General features: G+C 46.2%; 1 protein-coding gene across 1 annotated transcript in view; it reads right to left on the bottom strand.

The window, feature by feature from the left end:
* Positions 1-19,317, bottom strand: part of LOC144950263 (neuronal acetylcholine receptor subunit beta-4-like) — a 47,669-nt gene that overhangs the window by 11,817 nt on the left and 16,535 nt on the right. The window contains exon 2 of the mRNA XM_078880329.1: positions 294-439. Within this exon, the coding sequence (XP_078736455.1) occupies positions 294-439 (146 nt within the window). The remainder of the gene's footprint in view (positions 1-293; positions 440-19,317) is intronic.

Genomic DNA, 19,317 nt, shown 5'->3' with positions numbered 1-19,317 from the left:
TGACGTCACATTTCTCACCCCCCCCCCCTCGTCACACATTGTCACAAATGTCTGACCCCACACCCCCCCAGGTGCGTGACGTCATTTATGGACGGCCCCGAACAAGCTATATGTTTGCAGACAGCACGTGTGTTTACTGATTCGACCCAACGCCTCTTTAGTGGAGATAACAGCAAATCTGACCACCCATGGCTTTCTCAATGAGATCATGACCCACGAAAGAAAGAAAATCTACTTTTAAAATATCTACTCGAATACAAACAGGGGGGGGGGGGGGGTCTGAGGACACTCACGACATTGACGATCTGGCACAGGGAGATTGGAAAAGCGATTGTAACCAGCTGCGAGTTATTGATGGCCGGGCGAATGTCTTTGTTGTATCTGTTTTTCTGGAGCAGATAGTCCAGGAGCCTTTCCTCCGCCTCTGATGCGCCAATGCCTTCACAAGTCACACGAATGATAAGGGCACACGTGCATGAAGTCATATACAAACACACACACACACAGACCTTATTTCTTTCCTTCATGGCTTTACAAGACAACCAGAACCTACTGAGCCGAGCGGGCACGCCCGGCCGCCTTTGTCTCCCCAGTGCTCATGCTCATGGCTATATACGTCACGCAGGCACGAACATCGGGTATCTTTAATATGAATGCGTGCATTCTATTGCAGGGATAAGATTTCGTAGTAACGGTTGAGCTTAAATCTACGTGAACGTTTGGGCTGGTAATACAAAATACGTTAACGCTTCTGAGAATTTGCAACGATACCACGATAAAATGTGCCTCCGGGCTCTGGAGACCACCTGGAGAAGATTCCAGGCACGTGTTGACAACGATGGCGAACAAGTGGAAGACTATTTGAACTTTTTGAAGCTGAGTGTTAAAAAAATGTTGAAGCACCCTGTACATTTGACGAGAGTAATATCGTACAATCCTTCGTCAATTGACTGCTGGATGAAGGCATCCCCACGCATAGGCTGGTCCATTGGAGCTGTTTGACCATACTTCACCACGCTGGCCATTGCCGATTGGTTAAGAGGGGAGGCGAAGCGAGGCGGGGGGAGAGGGGTGTCAGAATCGATTCCGATATCGCTCGCCACCTGATGTCAGCCGCGACCGTGAATCGAACTCGACTGGGACGCGTTCATAACGCAGTGCGTGAACTACAGCGGCGTATTCCTGGCGAAGTTTATTTGATCGCTTTCGTAATGCACACACACACGCGCACACGTCACGGATTGCTTGTATAATTACTACAGAGGACAATTAAAACATTAATATAACTGTTCCAAGAAAATCTCCCAGGGACATTTACAAAACAAACGAATAGCCCGCGACAAGTGGCTGCACGCAGGATAATTAATCGATGAAGACGCACACAGCACATGAGCGGTTTGATTTTTGCTCTTTGGTTCTTTCGGTAAAGTCACGTAGGTGATTTTTTTTTTACAAAAAAATAAGTGATTCTTGTTCACCGATGCTCTCAGGGTCGCGTCCAAAATCGTTCTCCCTTTCGCGCGTTTGCTGCCGGTGCGACTGAAACGTCTCTCTCCGACAGGTCCCGGATTCCTGATGATGGCGCAATTCATGACCTTTTCTCCCATCACTCAAATATCAATTTCACATACACAAGACAAAACCCCCCGTCTAGCCTTCAACAGACTGTTGGGGCAAGTGCTGTTCGCGAGGACATGTGAAGACCGGGACGGCAGACGAGGGGGCGGGTTGGTTGGCCAACACCACGCTCGGCCGCCTTTGTCTCCCCAAATGCTGATGTTTACTGCACACCACACCAGGTACTCATTTAAGGCTGAGTCGACCTAGTGGGAGGGCCAGAACCAGTCCAAATATTCGCCATCGATGTTGTTGGCTGTGAGCTAGAATCGATTTCTGGCCTAGGGGTTCGTAGTGCTGTGTGCTAACCACTCCAATACCGCTCCCCACTATTACGATACACAGACACAGGCGTGCACATCTACACACACACAGTCTATAAAATCAGCTATCTCGTACATTGTGATGGAAAGAGCGTCCATCTGCGGTTTATCATCGGGTGAAATGTGCAGGATCACCACACATTGCGTGTGCAACGTAAAGGTCGTGGTTTATCAGTGATCCGGGATGCAGAATAAAAATATTTATAAATCCTGGATGAATCCGATAAAGCTCTTTTTCACAGATGTCCAGCCGGGGCGGGTTAGAACGTTACAACAACAGCCAACAATTCAAAAGCAGGATAGGAGTACAAAGTATGGTAAAGATAAATAAATAAATAACTAGAAATATACACATACAATTTAACAATTTACTCTTTGGTTCTTTCGGTAAAGTCGCGTAGAAAGAAAATACATTAAATAATAGAATACGACGTTTCGATCGCAACACAAGCAATCGTCATCAGTTAGAAAACAAACCTCGTGAACTTAGAAATACAATGCAATACAGCACAGAGAGTCGGCTAACACAACAGTCAAAATTGAATGGACAGCACCCAATGTAGATTTGTTTTGTCAACAAGTGACGCGGTTAGCTACTTGCGTGGTCTGTGGAGTACGTAAACTTATTCACACATCCAGATAGATCGCATGAGGCAGCAGCGGCGAGCACTGCCACGGTCACCACATGAGCCGGTTTGTTCTGGGGCATATTACGCAATATTTGGGGCGCAATTAGTAAAATCTAGCCACGTTCGCGTGCTGGGTTCGAATAACGTGGCCCCTTTCCTCGATGTGTCCATTTTTTTTTAATCCTTTATATTAAGTTCACTTGCTTGCTTGCTTGCGCGCTTACGACCATGCAAATCTTTCGGTCGTTTTTTAACCCACTTCCCGTGATCCAATCGAGCTAACATTTTGCACACAGACTCGTTGTGCGTGACAATTTATTTTTGTGAAATTTTTTTTCCATAACTTTACACTTCTTAGGAAAAAAAATGATATTTAATATCCAATTGCTTAATGGTGGCAGGCAATCATCTGACCCATAGGTGGCAGCCATCTCAAGCCAGAGGACGAGAGGACTCTAGCCGCCACGCATATAAAGGATTTATAGTGAAAAACTTTGTTTTTACGGGTTAATTGTCTCACTAATAACCGCACACCCAGAAGCGGCACGCTAAGGCACACTCTGGGTTAAGACACGGGACGCGCACACACACTCTGACTTGGACAAGCAACACTCATTAAGCAAATGAAGAATGATGCAATAAACACGAAACCTAACACACACGCAACACGCTCAGACACGGGCGCACGTATCCCGAAAGTTAATGAAATTGATTTAAAGCTTTCGTGACTGCAGGGATTCATCTTCTTGGTTCTTTCGGTAAAGTCACGTAGAAGGAAAATAATAAAATAATACAAATCAAACATAATAAAATACAATTCTCACGACGTTTCGGCCACAACGCAAGCAGCCGCCCTCAGGTGATGACGCTGTCTTTCCGACAGACCTGTTCTTCACCTGAGAACGGCTGCTTGCGTTGTGGCCGAAACGTCGTGAGAATTGTATTTTATTATGTTTTATTTTTATTTTTTTATTACGTGACTTTACAGAAAGAACCAAGAAGATTAATGAAATTGGTTTATTAACAAGCAGACTTACGTTTGAGGGCGAACAAAAAAAGTACATGGACGAGGAAGTAGCAGCACACCCGGCATCGTCCGTAAATGATCCATCATCACGTGATCTCGCCAATGTTCAATTTTAGACCCGCGCCACTCGGCGGATACACGCGTGGTGTTCCTCAGTACACATTCGAGTTTCTAGCGTGAAATGTGCCTGTGGCATCAACATCGTCATCCTCCAAGTGCAAGTCCTGGAGAGGAAAGAGAGAGAGAAAGAAGACGGGAAGAGAGAAAAAAAGAGCCGGTCCGGCGGGTGTCACTTGGGAATACGTTCACCCGCATTTCTGGTGTTTCTTATTCGGTGCTGGATGGAAACCTCGAAGACTCCTCCAGGACTCGACGCCGGTTGAACTCGTTTCGGGCACCACCAACAGCCGAGAAACGCACGGGTGCTGCTACGCTGAGAACACTGATAGAGATGTCAGTTTAACCAGCACGGCGGCCGGGTACCAGCTCTGATGAGTGACTACACGAGAGATACCACGAACACACCACAACAGAAAAATACCCCCCCCCATGCGCCCCCATTTAAGCTACCAACATTCACTGAACACGTCCGAAATTCGCGGGCGCAATGCGCGCAGTGAGGCTCGATCAGAAATCAATTTGAGCTTGGAATTAGGAAAAAATGCGGAGGGTAAACGGATTGAAGTTGACGCGCGACACCCACCTCGATCCAGCTAGTGGCGTGGAGAGAGAGAGAAGAGAACGAGGAGGGGAGAGGGAGGAGAGAGGAAGCGAGCTACAAGTACAGAGATGCCTTTCTGGCGCTGGGAGTGCATGGAGATTTCCTCTCTCTCTCTCTCTCCAGGGGAAACGGGCCGGATGGATGAGAGCGCGACTGAGAGGGCAAAACACAATCATCATCATATTCTTAGGTTTTTTCGGTAAAGTCACGTAGGTAAAACATCAAAATTAATGAAAATAAAATAAAATAAAAACAAAAATCACGACGTTTCGGAGGCAGCTAATTCGGCTGTGACGGTCCCACCTGATGACGGAGACTTATGTTGCCTCCGAAACGTCGTGATTTTTGTTTTCATTTTATTTTATTTTCATTAATTTTGATGTTTTACCTACGTGACTTTACCGAAAAAACCTAAGAATATGATTCCTTGCAGTCACGAAAGCTTCAAATCTAGAATCATCATCATAGCCATCGACATCATAGTCATAATCCTCATCGTTGCTATCACCATCACCGCCATCAACATAATCACCATCTCTGTCGTTGTGATCATAAATCATCGTCATCATCATCGTAGTTCTGTCGAAGATGCAAGGCTGGCTGGTGGGGGACTCTTTCCATATTCTGCACCGCCCCTGACCCTCACGCAGGAATAACTTTCACGCACTCACTCAAACACATGGTGCGTGCTCACACATGTATGATTTCACGTACGTGTGGTATGTGCCAGTACAGGGACTACTGGAAACAAATCAAAATAGGCCAACGCTTGACCATTGATGGTTATAATTGGTCCATTGCGACATGTTGAGATACACCATTGGAACCTCATTTGCCAGTAAAAAATGTGATAATTGGGTTTTTACCCTTCTATCTGGCAACAAAACTGACACCTTTTTTATACAAACAAAGACTAAGGTCCCGCAGTTTAACACGTCGGCTTGCGAGACAAATATTATCCATAATAAAGTTTTTTTTTGGGTTAGATCGCATAAATATGTCGTTAACCCACCACGACCGGACACAACCAATTAATCATGTTTGTCACGTAAACAAAACGTGCCAATTCGTTGCTACTTCAGCACACCCCTCCCCCCTCCCTGTGCACACGCGCACTTTTACACCCCCCCCCCCACCTGCGTACGTACGCCTGACGCACCCCCACCCCCCAATCCTATAGAGCGTACGATATTTAATCCACGCAGAAACGACCAAGGATTAATACAATAAACGTGTTTAAGCAAACAGACAGTCCACCGCCGGACTATCTAACTCATTTGGAGGCCAATGTAGACACATTATTACCGAGGCTCCCCCCCCCACCGTTTTCTATGCGTACATTGACAGTAGACCCCCATACGCAAGCGTACGCATTTGGGTTAATCCCAAATGCGTACGCTTGCGTAGGTACTAAATGGATGCCCCCTACTAAAGATTAATTCTTGATGAAGCCTTCCCCACACCGTCGTCATCCCTCTCCGTCCTGTGATGCCACAATCCATCTCACTCATGCATCCGAGCGTGTGAGAAGACTCACAGACGGACACGGAGACACATTTACTCGCACGCAGATACGCGCCATCTCCATCCAATCCAACGCCCATGACGCAAACTCCACTAAATACTGAACACCGCCGAGGATGAAAGTTGTTGCATTTATGTGATATATATATAAAACAAACCCCCCCACAATTGTTAAGACATAAATGCAACTGCAGATGTATTTTGTTCGCAGCTTGACACGTGCAAAGTGTGTATAGTGCATGATACACAAATATCGTCCCCACATTTTCCTTTTAACTTTTGTAACCTTTTTCAGGATGTCGTTTCAGTCCAACTGGCCATTTTCGGAGTTTGTTATGGAATCGTGAAAACAATTTCCTCCTCTAACGTTTGATGCGAACAAGAGTCTGTCCTATAATTCAATAGCTCTGAATAAAACCTTTGTGCCAATTCTCTCGGTTCAAAAATAATATAGTTTATACTTTACCTCAGGATTATTAAGTTAGTATGCCAAATCTAACTACGTATTTAAGCATGTAATGTGATACATTAATGCTCAAATTTAATAATTATATATATATCACCGTGACTTCCCTTACCACATTAACCAATGAATCAGAAATGCAAATAACTACTGAACTACACATGGATTCAATGATTTGTATGTACTGTACTAAATTCCCATTACTTATTAATATCTTGAGGAAACACTCAACACACTTTACACATTAAATCATTTCCATCACAATTAATGGACTGATCCATACGCTGTGTAACCTTAATGTACTAAAACCGCAACTTTGAGCTTTTATGCATCAATTATTTAACAATAATCGTGCATTGTGTTTGTATATAACTTTTAATTTCGCCACTTTTAGCCATCTAAACGGATCACTAGAATAATAAAATAAACTTACGAATCTTATACGTAATCAGAATTTTATAGCAGTCGTTAATGTTCTGAAAATATTCCCACTTCAATAAAATGTTTAATGACAACTTTACAGTGTTACCGGCAGACATCTTCGCATGGTGGTTGTTCACACGTGCTCGAATTAACATCACCGCTACAGCTGACAACAACAACTCCATGAACTTACCACAGTTACATATCTAAACCTGCGTTGGAAATTAACATTATTGTTAAGTTTTTTTTTATTCTAATAGCCAAATTACGCGTATTATAGAGATGCCACGTGCACACGGAAAAATATTGGATCGCGCTGCCAGGCACCACGTGCACATCGACCAGTGGCGATCGCGTGCCAGGGAAGGGCACCGGTTGGCTGGGTCATGTAGCCCGCATGCACGGCCACCGCGTGCCCGAAACAACCTTTTGTTCCGAAGGATAGAGGGGGCCTAAACGGGCGCGACACGGGCTGGAGAAGCGATGGAGTGGTGTGGGTACGGGAGGATGTGGAGCTGAGTAGTACTTGCAGACGACCGGTGCCAGTGGTGTCAAGGTCGGCCTCTGTGGCGGAGGCTCGTGAAGGACGCTACTGGACAGTCGGAGGCAGTCGCCCCTCCAGCAACAACGGAGGGCATAGGAGCAACGCTCACAACAACGGGCGGACCGCCGGGTGGATAAAACACAGCAAGTTGGCACAGTAGGGGCACAGGTGGTGCATTGGCCGGTCATCTCAATCAGTCGACCCATGGCACCTGGGTCTGTCCCGTGACCTCCTGCCAACGTGCGTTCGACACTTCACGTGGCCTTCACGTGCACATAGCCTGGCACAGGCGCCGTGGTGACGTCACCGCCACTTAGTGGCGAATGGCGGTTGCGTGCTTGTGAGCGGAGCCCCAGTGTCAATCTGCCTCCGCGCTGTTTAATCCTGCCTTATTTTAACGATTGTAAATGCAGGGGGCCTTATTTCAGCCCTCTCTTGAACATATTGTGCCACACATCCACACACACGTGTGTGTGCAAGCATTCATTATTTGTGGCCATGTGCTCACGTCTATGCGACGTTCATGTGTACGGATAGGGAAAAGAAAGTGTGTGTGTGTGTAGCCCCGCACGTGCAAAGCAATCGTCACGAGGCAGTAGGAGCCTCCTGAAATTGAGCGAGTTTTGAGACTCAGTAAGACGATACCGCATAGCGAAAGGACACTGCTGTGTCACATTGAGGCAGTCGATTGGTAGTGCCCGTGTGGTGGGGCGTGGAAGAGTAGACCAGAAAAAAACTCTCTAGAGGGTCTCTCTATAGAACTACCGCGAATGGAGACTCTTGCGCCAGCAGTGATGTGAGCAAGGTATTGCAGAGCTGCACCTTTACCTTTTGTATTTTTATAATAATATAGACGACTGCACTGATGCTTGTTCCCACAGACCCACGTTTCAAAACACAAGCCCGTTACCCCGACTATGTTAACAAAAGGATCTGCCAGACACACAAACGCGACCGCGCTCCACATCCTCCCACCCACGTCCACCCACCCACGTCCACCTCCACACCAAGGATTGACGTTGCGAGCGATCGGCGTTAAAAGAAAAACAAGACAACAAAACAAACACAGGCAGCCACATCGAGTTTCGCGTGCGAGTCCGATCCCGCTGATGAGCCGCGCAATTTCATTTTGTAGAAGTATACACCGTGTGCTCGATGAGCATTATGTTAAACAAACATCTGCCAGCAGCAACGCGTGCCATAAATCGCCCACCACGTGGGCCGAGGAGTGGTCGCATGCACGAGGGGGTGGGGGGGGGTCGAGGGCATGGGGGGAGGGGCTGCGAGCAGGGGGGGGGGGGATGAGTGATTCATGGCTGGTCAAGAGTGGAGCCAGGATTTTGCTGGCGAGGGAGCAGGCGACCTCTACGCATCGCTGCGTGCCCCGTGGCACCGCGGTCAGGCCCCACCGGCAATCACGGAACCTCCTTAATCCACGCTCCTCCCGTGACTGGCTCAGGCAGAGTCACCGCATTTGGCGAATCCGCTCCAGCTGCCAAGGGATGCCGCGGTGTTTAGTTCCATCGAGGGCTTAATTTCTCATGGAGATTTTCTTCCCCTCCCCGACCCGCATGTGCCCAGTCCCTCAGACCAACCTCCTCCCCCAAACCTCCCCGAAGACCAGCCCTGGATAGGTTCGGCTGAAATGAAGCCCCGGTGCCTTCCAAACGACACAGCGGACCCAGCTCAGCTCAGCTGGGAGGGACATCACGAGAGCGTGCAATGGAGAGAGAGACAGAGAGTGCTGGCATATATTGACCATCGACCTCCAACACCCCGGAGCTTATATTGATGGGTGGACGGATGAACGGAAATAACACTGCCTGCCCGACTCACAGCTGACCGAAAATGCCCCCTCCCCCCATCAATGCTTCTTAAGCAGGGGCCAAGAACCCCTTGAAGCGTTACTGGCTTGATCCCATACCCTACCACGTCCACTCACCAACATTCACGAGTTGTCAAAAACCAATGGGCAAGCGAATGTGAGTGTCCAATGGCAAAGCGGTTGACCGCTAATCCTATCGGCCGAAGGGCAGTGCAGGGTTGTGTGTGGGCGGGGGGAGGCGAGCGGGGGGTGGGGGCATTCGCCCTGTCGCCCCTTCCCTCCCATCACACAGAGGCCCTTGGGTCGCAGGAGTCTCCAAGCAATGTGCAGAATCAAATTAAATTAGAGGCAGTTTATTACATTTTATATTTAATTGTCGTGTGTACAGTTTGTAAGAGAGAATCGCATCAGCCAGAGATTATTTCCATCCGCATCATGTCGTGCATCTGTACGAGCAGACACTGCGACGCGGGGCCTCCACACAAGGGGAACACTCCAGCGGTACCAGGTCCATTCGTCTGTCCACAGTCCAGACATTTGAAGCGACCTGAGCTCGTTTCCCGGTTACGGCAAACATCGGTGGCGTCGACGATGTGAACCGATCTCCGTCTCGTGTTTCACCAACACGCGCTTACATTGGGATGAATCGCTTTTGGCACGTTTCTCTCCTCCGTCATTACCTCTGTCCATCTCGAAGCGATGGGAACACGACATAAAGTGGGTTGAAGGATATTGGGGTCGATTGTGGTTAAAATTATAGTTAAATAATAACGTACATTCGTTCTTTTTAAACTGCTGCTGGATGACGGCTTGCTGACGCAGTGCAGGTGGGAGGGGGGGGGGCTTAACCATACTTCACCACGTTGATCAGTGTGAGCTTATTATGGACAGGTTCATATATAAGCATAGCGAGTGGCTGGACATCGAGCTCTGGTGGCCGAGTTCATAGTGAGCGTCACGGCGGATCACCCAACCTCTTTCGATCAATCCTGGAAGCCTGCGAGCATGCGGGAGGCCGGGTTGCCCATCTTGATGATGGCACCACGTGCAGGGTCTGACCTTTAGGTCCTAAAATATGTCTCCATGGGCAGGTCACACAGCGGGCGCAGGGGTCGCTCGCAATTGCGAATGCGCGTCACAGCACGGTGTCTGCGTAACGCATTACTCAAGGCTGGAGTTGGAGTACTCCTACGGCAAGTTAGATAATAGCTTAATGCACACACCACGCCATCTGCAGTGATTGGAGAGAGAGAAATGCACTCACCGATTTTGATAAAATTGTTCAGTTGCGGCATTTATTGCAGCCAGAACTGGCGACGGTTTCTGAGTGTTTCAGCAAAAAAAAAGCTGCCTTGTACTGCCTCGGCTTCCATCACCGTGCTCTCCACCTCTGTGATGTGTTTTCCGGGTTGTTCCGCGTGGCTGACACGATGTCCGATGTTTCGCTCTTTAGAGTTCCAGACGAAGCTCTCAAAACACATGGGGTGGCAACATCGCACGTAATGCTCAACAACTCGTGGTACAAACGGAAAAAATGCCGGACAACACTGATATCGTAAAGCTCCACGAGACTGTCAATATTTATATTTGGTGTCCGAGAACATTTAAGAGAATCTTGACTTGAAGCTTTCGTGACTGCATGCATTCATACTCTTTGGGTCTTTCGGTAAAGTCACGTAGATCGAAAAAGAATAAAAAAAAAATCACGACGTTTCGATCGCAACACAAGCATCCGTCTTCAGGTGAAACAATACAGCAGGCAAACAGCTGAGGCAGGAATAAATATTGAGAGAGCTACTGCAGCCAGAGGTTATATAGGTTTGAGATGGCGACAATCCAAGGGTAAGTGGGCGGGGCTAGAGATGGAATTTGCAAGTAAATGTAAGATCGCAGAGCCAGATATACCTCGCCATTGTATTGCTAGAGATTAGCACGTCAAACTGTTAATGTAACTGCACGACTACGGTGCTGAAGAAGCCATTGTATTGTTCAAGATTAGAGATTAGCATGTCAATGTGAAACAGCTTCCGCAGCAGCGGCCAGATTAATGAGAGTAATTGTGTCTGTGTTTATATATCTAGATGGACAAATCTTTGTTGATAGCCAGTGGGTTTGCATAGAACCTTCGTCTTGGAGAAATCTATTTCATGTATGCCCACAGCGTTAAAACAATGATCAGCCACGGCAGAGGTATTGGTCCTACCGTGTTTCAGATCTGCCTTGTGTTCACGAACACGGTCTGAGACATGTTGCTTAGTTTCCCCAATGTAACTACTGCCGCAGGCACAACTTAGTTTGTAGACACAGGGGTATTGCATGTCAGGGATCACATCCTTCACAGATGGGATCAGATCACGAGTTTTATGCACTCTGTTGAATCGGACCTGGATCTTGTGTTTGCTCATGATTTTGGAAATATCTTTGGTGACCCCTGCTATGTATGGCAAGGTGATGGTTTTGATTGGGTCCTCGGGTGGTTCTCTCCCAACGGTTGGGGTGGCAGCTTTACGGATGGTGCAATCCGAATATCCATTCATCTTGAGGGCTTGGTGCACGTGCTCCAGTTCACTGGCTACGTGGTGATGGTCGGACATGCAACGAGCCCTGTGGTGTAGAGTTTTGATGAGGGAATTCTTCTGGGCTGGATGGTGGTAAGAGTCAGGTTTTAGATAAGCATCCGTGTGGGTGGCTTTCCTGTAGACAGTGTCCCAACGAGCCATCTGGTCTCTTTTCGATTAAAACATCCAAAAATGTTAATTTGCCATCCTTTTCCACCTCCATGGTGAATTTGATGGCTGGGTGTATGAAATTGATGTGGTTGAAAAATTGGTTCAGAGCTGGCAGGCCATGTGGCCAGATGACGGACGTGTCATCTACGTATCTCTTCCACAAGGAAGGACGTAGGATGGATGCCTGGATGGCATCTGTCTCAAAATTTTCCATGAAAACATTGGCTACCACTGGAGATAAGGGAGAACCCATTGGGGTACCTTCAACTTGTTTGTATAATGTACCATTCCAGGTGAAGTAAGTATTGGTGAGGCAGTGTCTCACCAGGGCCGGACATCAGCATTCAGTCCTTGTTGGACCAAATCTTCAATTATTGCAATAGTGTCAGGCACAGGAACTTTGGTAAACAAAGAAACTACATCGAAGCTGACAAGCAAATCACCTGTAGATAGCAAGATGCCTTTAATTAGAGATAACAAGTGAGCTGACTGCGTGTGAAATCTTTAATTCTGTAATGTCCCTTTCTGCCACAACGTGTCAGGCAACTCAGCGCTTGCTTGCAACACAAATATGAGGTCGATATTTACATAGGGTGACCGGACAAGGTACTCCGCTAGAAGGGATGATGGCCGTGGTCGAGATTAATGACGGAGTGACAGCCAAAGGAGAAAACGCGCCCCAAAGAACGTCTGGAGTGGTTAGATCAGCTATTGTGCAGAGACCAAGACGGATTGCTCTGTCGCGAGACCTTGAAGATTGACAACAGCTTGGGGATGCCTTCATTCAGCAGTGGATAGATCTTGCCTGATGATTATAAATGAAAAATTAACAATATAACTTTTTCCACATTTTCAAGAACATTTCTTGAATGTATTATCATATTGATATGATGCATTATAATGATGTGAACTTATATGAATGCGTCATACCACGTACAGTGAATATTTTAAAATTCTCAAATTCGATTTTTTTCAACTTCTGATAGCATCTCATTTTCTAAACATGTAGGCCGACCTTTGCATATATGATCAAGTTTGTACATGTTATATATATAGTTACTCGAAACGCTAGATTAATTACTCTAATTATCTCAAACACCATTTCACGTGCGATGATTAAGTGATATTGCCCGATACTTCGCCTCTTATATATAAAAAAACATAATGGCAGCGTGAATGTTTTTCATTCTTCTGTGTTTTTCATGTTTGATTTTTGTTAATTGGGCTTCTCCATCTGTGCCAACACAGCAGCATCATCACCAATTACTTTGTTTCATTTCAAATACTTACTTTGATAGTTCACATATTTTTTTGCCAGGCTGGCATAGGGACAACACCTGCCCAGGATCACAGGTACACAGGTACACAGGCACACAGGCACACACACAGGTACACAGACACACAGGTACACAGGTACACAGGCACACAGTCACACACACAGGTACACAGACACACAGGTACACAGGAAAACAGGTCCGCGCGCGATCGTACTGCCGCGAGTACGCTCGCCATCACATTTACAATTTCAACTGCCGCCACACAAAAAAAGGTTATCACGTGGGACAGGGGCGTAATGTAAATTGAGACAATTAGGGAAATTGGGTGCTCAATGAGAATTGAATCGCGAGTTCGGCACTGAGGACACCCGCGACCCGCGCCCCACCGTGGAGCGTGCGCGGTGCGGCCAGCTGCTCAATCGCGTGAGCGTCGTTAGGAGAAGACAATTTGCAGATACATTGATTCAATATTTAACACGTTAATCATTAAATGGACGGCCCCGCTATTAAACACACGGCGGATCAACAGACACCGCCCCGTCTCTCATTAGTTGACGCCCTTTCGGTGGCAGTGTCCGTGGCCTTTTGCTCGTGTTGGGACACAACACCGCCCTGACGTCCAGTGGCTCGCACCGTTGTTCACCACAAAGGCCCTCATGGAGGCCGCTGAGTTGAGTGGATAATTTTTTATTTCGAAAAAAAAAATGTGTTCCGGTGTAATAGCCAGCACAACGCAAGTCTGCATATTTACAAATATTCCTCCAATGTCAAAGTTGCGTGTAATAATAAATAAACGAATGCGGCCACCCAAATCGCTAATAACCAAGAGTGCATGTTTTGATAAGTACCCCAGTTACCTTCCCCATTACCATTTCCCCCCTAGCTGTATGAACATTCGTGTCCCCTGCTCGTGGGTCTCCCCCTGGGTGGGACACAGAGCCCAGTTCTACCCCTCCACTAGAGCCCTCCGACTCGGGTGCTGCTGTTCGCGGAATTTCTGTTCCCCCCCCCCACCCCCCGACCCCTTTGTTCGGTGATCGGCGCTTTGTATCGGCCTCACATCGAGGTGGCATCAAAATTAAATAGAGAACTCATCCATTATTACTCTTAGGTTTTTTCGGTAAAGTCACGTAGGTAAAAATTTAAATTAATAAAAGTAAAATAAGACAAATTAAAAAAATTCACGACGTTTCGGAAGCAACACAAGCCTCCGTCTTCAGGTGGAACCGTCACAGCCACGACAGCTGTATCAAGTGTTGCTTCCGAAACGTCGTGAATTTTTAAAATTTGTTTTATTTTACTTTTATTAATTTAAATTTTTACCTACGTGACTTTACCGAAAAAACCTAAGAGTATGAATCATTGCAGTCACGAAAGCTTCAAATCTAGAATCATTCATTATTGATAAGCAAATGGCAAAGGAACGTTACCTTAACGCAGTCACATCTTGTGTTGCAACATCAGCACCGCAATAGTTAGGCACTGCCGAAGAGGTGAAGAGATTACATTCGTTAATGAGATTAATTGTGGCATCGGAGAAGCTTGAAGGATGGCAATTGGATGGGGAGGCCCTTCGTCCAGCAGTGCAAGATCCGACCGTGTCCGTCCAGTGCTCGCTGAGCTGCATTGGCTGCGGTTTGTCGAGCTAACACATTATACGGTCGAACTCATTACACACAAATCACGAGAACTCTGGTCATCCTCACAGCAGCGGCTTTTGCCCAACTAACGAACAAAAACGGTCACTGCACCGCGCGCTTTCAGATGCGCTTCTGCGGCCGTCTGGAACGCTCTTTCTTCCGACATTAGGAAGCCACTGGAGCTATGCACTTTACAATCATCTACATTGGCAAACTAATTTCGTTAGAACTGCTTTTTGTGTTTAGTTTGTTGTCCTTCCACACCTCCAATTAGCACGGTTGGCTGCGTACGGTGCGAAGGAAGTTTAACGTACATACATACCATAGCCAATGGCTGATTATCATCATCATGAATAGTAACTCTCATACTGCTAAAGATGGAAATTATTATAGTCATAATAAGCCAATGTAAGATCATTATTACGTGAGCTATGAACCACGCTTGAACATTTTTTCGTGGAAGAAAACTTGAATCGTTTCTGAAATGTCAATATTAGCAGTATTGGTATTCCTCTACATCTTAAGGTTCTGGAAAAAGGTAAAGTTGCAGCCTGGCAATTGCTTGCTCAAGCAACTGTTGGCGGAATGGCCTCTACTTTAGTGGGCTATGGAGAACACCCTTAGGGGTTATTTTGGTCTATTTTTTCACGCTGTCCATATCTCTTTTAAGATGCCCTACACTTTACCCCACCATATGTAATCTGCCGATCGACTAACCATGGTGTACCAACCACCGTACCGAGACATCAAACTGGATTGAAAATCTGGATTGAGAATCCAGTTTTGCTAACCATTACGTCATGGCTGCATTGCCAAAATTCCTCGAATAAGATCCATTAATTAGCCTGGATGTATCCATTAAAAAAGTTGTAATTATTTTCTTTACGTGATCAGCATGATGGGTCAGCGTTGGGGTTGAGGCTACTGATGGATGGGTTTTGTACCACCCTGGTAGACTCTTTCTGGTCACGAACACCGCTCCAAGCCCAATCTCACCCCCCGCAAAGGTCCAGCATCTTAACCCACTGTCCGACAATACCATGAAAAAAATAAAAAAATAATTATATCGAGGGAACGTGTGTACTTTTTAAACTTTTATTTTGCAACCAATATCGTAGAATGTGTTCAGCGGCCTCGTAACTGACGCTTGCTCACAAGCTTTGGGAGTTCTTTGCGCCCTGGATTCTTAGCCTCATCGTGCAAATTACTGGCTTTGGAATGTCATTCGATTGTACTAAATCACGTTAGCAGGTCGGCGCTTAAGTGAATAACTCGCTGCCTTTGCTTGGTTAAAGGGTTAAATCATCAGGGAACTGAGCCTGGGGTAAGCACATGGCCAAGCCTCCTGGGAGAGGTGGGGGAGTCAGTGATATCAGTCGCCTATTAGTCCCCACCCTCCTCCTCAACGCCACCCCTTCCTAGCAATCGCCCCTCATCTGACCTTGCTGGTAATGAATGACTGCTCGGCCAGTTGTTGTTACACGCACACAGCTTCGCCAGCATAACAAGGATCATGGCGATGGCGTGAAGATAGCGGTGCGTTTTCGGATCGTTCCGTGTATTGTTCCGCATTGTGTTGTCCCACGTGTGTTGAGCTTTCTGCAGTGACTGAAGAGAGGGAGAGATAAAAAGGATGCGCATTTTGCACTGAAGATGCTTCCAGCGCATTGAGCAAAACGTCGGACATCGCGCCTTACAACTCGTAGTGTTATTAAACGCAAACATATCGGAGAGCTGTACAGCACAGCTGTGAGAACCTGTGTTGTTTCCCATACGAGTATAAATTGTGGATCTCTCTTTATGTAAATGAACACTAACAGAACTATTGGAACCTCCTTTGCCAGTAGCAAAATATGATAATTGTTTTTTTACCCTTTTATCTGGCAACAAAACTGACACCTTTTTTAGGTTTCAGGTGAAGGTATGCCTTTTTTAAATTCTGTCCTGTTATGAGCCACATTTCAGAGTCTGAAACCAAATGCATCGTATGCTAAGCACTGATGGAGAAAATAACATTAACCTTGAACTCTATTTATGTCAGTGAACCAATGATTTTGTACAGGGTGCTCGAGGCAAATTGCATTTTACGACTTTTTAATTGCAATCAAGACTTTTTTAATGGTTAGTTTTTAGGAGTACTGTTTATAAAGTGATTATGATAGTGAAGCTATGTACAGTACGTTTTATATCTATCACGTGAATATTTGAAAAAGGCAACAACGTTGGAAATTGTCCAGTAAAAAAAAAACCTATTATACAATTATTACAATTAAATTATGAGAAATGTTGTTATTATTAAATTATTCTTTAAAATATATTTTATTGCCTCAAGATGATGAAATAGCCGGATGAGCGCAATATGGAGTGTGCTTTTGGGAAGCTGATCATGAAAAACATCATACGAATGTGCCTTTGGAAAATGTTTTTCAACTGCTCCACATTTCCAGCCAGTGGCGTCACTCGTGGGGTTGCGGGGGGTGCGGACCGCACCGGGTGACACCATCAGAGGGGGTGACACCAAAATTACTGTCTGTACAGTTTTTGTGCAGCGTTTCAGCAGAATTTGATTTTAAATAAAAAAATATCCCTGTAGTTAGTTACATAAAAAAAAACTTTTCGTAAGCCCAGCTTACATGTGCTGTATAAATATACCTACAAGGCTAAAGCTCTATGCTAATGTACTTTTTGAACATTCTAATGCGCTCCGGTCAGAGCTGTCATTGTTACACAACTACAGTGACGCTTCGAGTCACGTGGTTTCGTCTGCACGCGTTGCAAGCACGCGCTGTTGTTTTTTTCGTTGCTGCTCGTGTTTTTATAGTCGCTGATTTAGTCACATTTTCTGGTGTTTTAGCCGCAATATTGTGGTAATTAGTATTTGTGAAGCTATATCAATAACTTATTTGAGAATGAAGTAGTAATTAAATGAAATATTGTAATTAAAAGGTGTAATTTGAATTTAGCTAGTTGTTTACGTCACTACTATTGCCATTATATTCAGTGATATACGGGAATTACGATTTACGAGTAACATTAGTACACAAAACATTACCTACGATTCTGCACGGTCTGGTACGGGCGGAGGTCCATGGAGGGTGACACCATGAGTTACCTCCCGTGGTGACACCATCCCTAGTGACGCCAAATGTTTCCAGCTATGATATATGGATCCAGAATGGGGACAGTGAAAAATAAAATGTGTGCAGAGAAGCATAGGGACGTTGCACGCTTGGAATTACCCTGAGAGATGTAAAGTTGAATACCTATGTATGTTGCACATTTTTCGCACCGTACGCAGCCAACCGTGATAATCGGAGGTGCGAAATGGATCAGGAAACGAGTGCAAAGCGAGTGCACATCATATTTTCCGATAAGAAAATAAAGTGGGCTTGAACTGGAGACATTGCTGGAAGGGGTGATGGGGACTGGATAAAACCGGTGATAATGGCAACCAAAGGGGAGAACACGTGAAAGAGAACGCCCACTGTGGATTTAAAGTGACGAGATCAGTTCAAGCGAAGCAGTGAGGATGAGTGTTGGCATCGCCAAGGATTATGACGGTGTGGGGAGGACATTCGGTCCAGCAGTGGATCCACAAAATGGCTGATGATGATAATTATTTATCCAAGAACACTTTCAATGAGTCTCAAAAAGCCATTTTTCAGGAGGGCCCTGCGTTGTGAATGTTTCTGTTCTTCTCAATTTTATCAGCGAGTGTTGGTCACGTGGGAGGGAACTGGAGTATTCGAAGGAAGACCACGCATACATATGTAGAGAAGTTCCCACGGACGCACTCGGAGACGGAGGTAAGTTATGGGCTTACGCTAAGGGTTTATTAAAGGTTAACAATAACACACAAGGGTACACAACTCCCAGGGGCTATGGGTCCTACACTGAGTCCTGGTCCCTGCCCGGCTAGCTCCGGTCTCTTTCTCTCTCGTGTCGGATCGGGGACTCTGCCGACTCCACCGACCGGAGAGAGAAACACCTCTATCGGCTACCACCGGCTTCTCCCCAGACTCACCACTCGATCCCCCCTCTCTCTACCCCTGGTTCCCTCTTCACCCTTCGTACTCTACCCGTTCCCACAGTGACCCCGCCTTCGTCACGGGGTCTCCCTTAAGTACCCTAGGAGACGTGACGTCATCGCACTGAACGGCACACCTGACGTCACGTCCCCATTTTACTCCTCTACACATACACTCCTGACCACCTTGATCCCTATCCCTATAACATATGGGAAGCCCCTCTGGTTACCCATCCAAGCCTTCGGCAGGCCCAAGCCTGCTTAGCATCGCAGGTCCAATGACAGATCGGTTGCATTTGGTGTGTTTTTGTCACAATGATGGGAAGCAATCAGGCAATGCATACATTAGGATGATGATAATGATGATGAACATAATTGCAGGCGACTCTTAAAATCTATTTAAATGTCGCAGCTTATTAGCCCATGACTAAATTACCCGGAATGCACCCAGTCTTGTCAGATCTGGGAGGTTAAGCAGGTTTAAGGCTGAATAGTGCTTGGATGGGTGACCACCATAAGTAATAGGCAGGTGTAGTAAGGCGTTGTGG

This window comes from Lampetra fluviatilis, chromosome 3 (assembly GCF_964198595.1).
Source record: "Lampetra fluviatilis chromosome 3, kcLamFluv1.1, whole genome shotgun sequence".
Lineage (NCBI taxonomy): Eukaryota > Metazoa > Chordata > Hyperoartia > Petromyzontiformes > Petromyzontidae > Lampetra > Lampetra fluviatilis.
The sequence above is the reverse complement of the archived record's forward strand: the minus strand, read 5'-3'. Positions and strand labels throughout refer to the sequence as shown.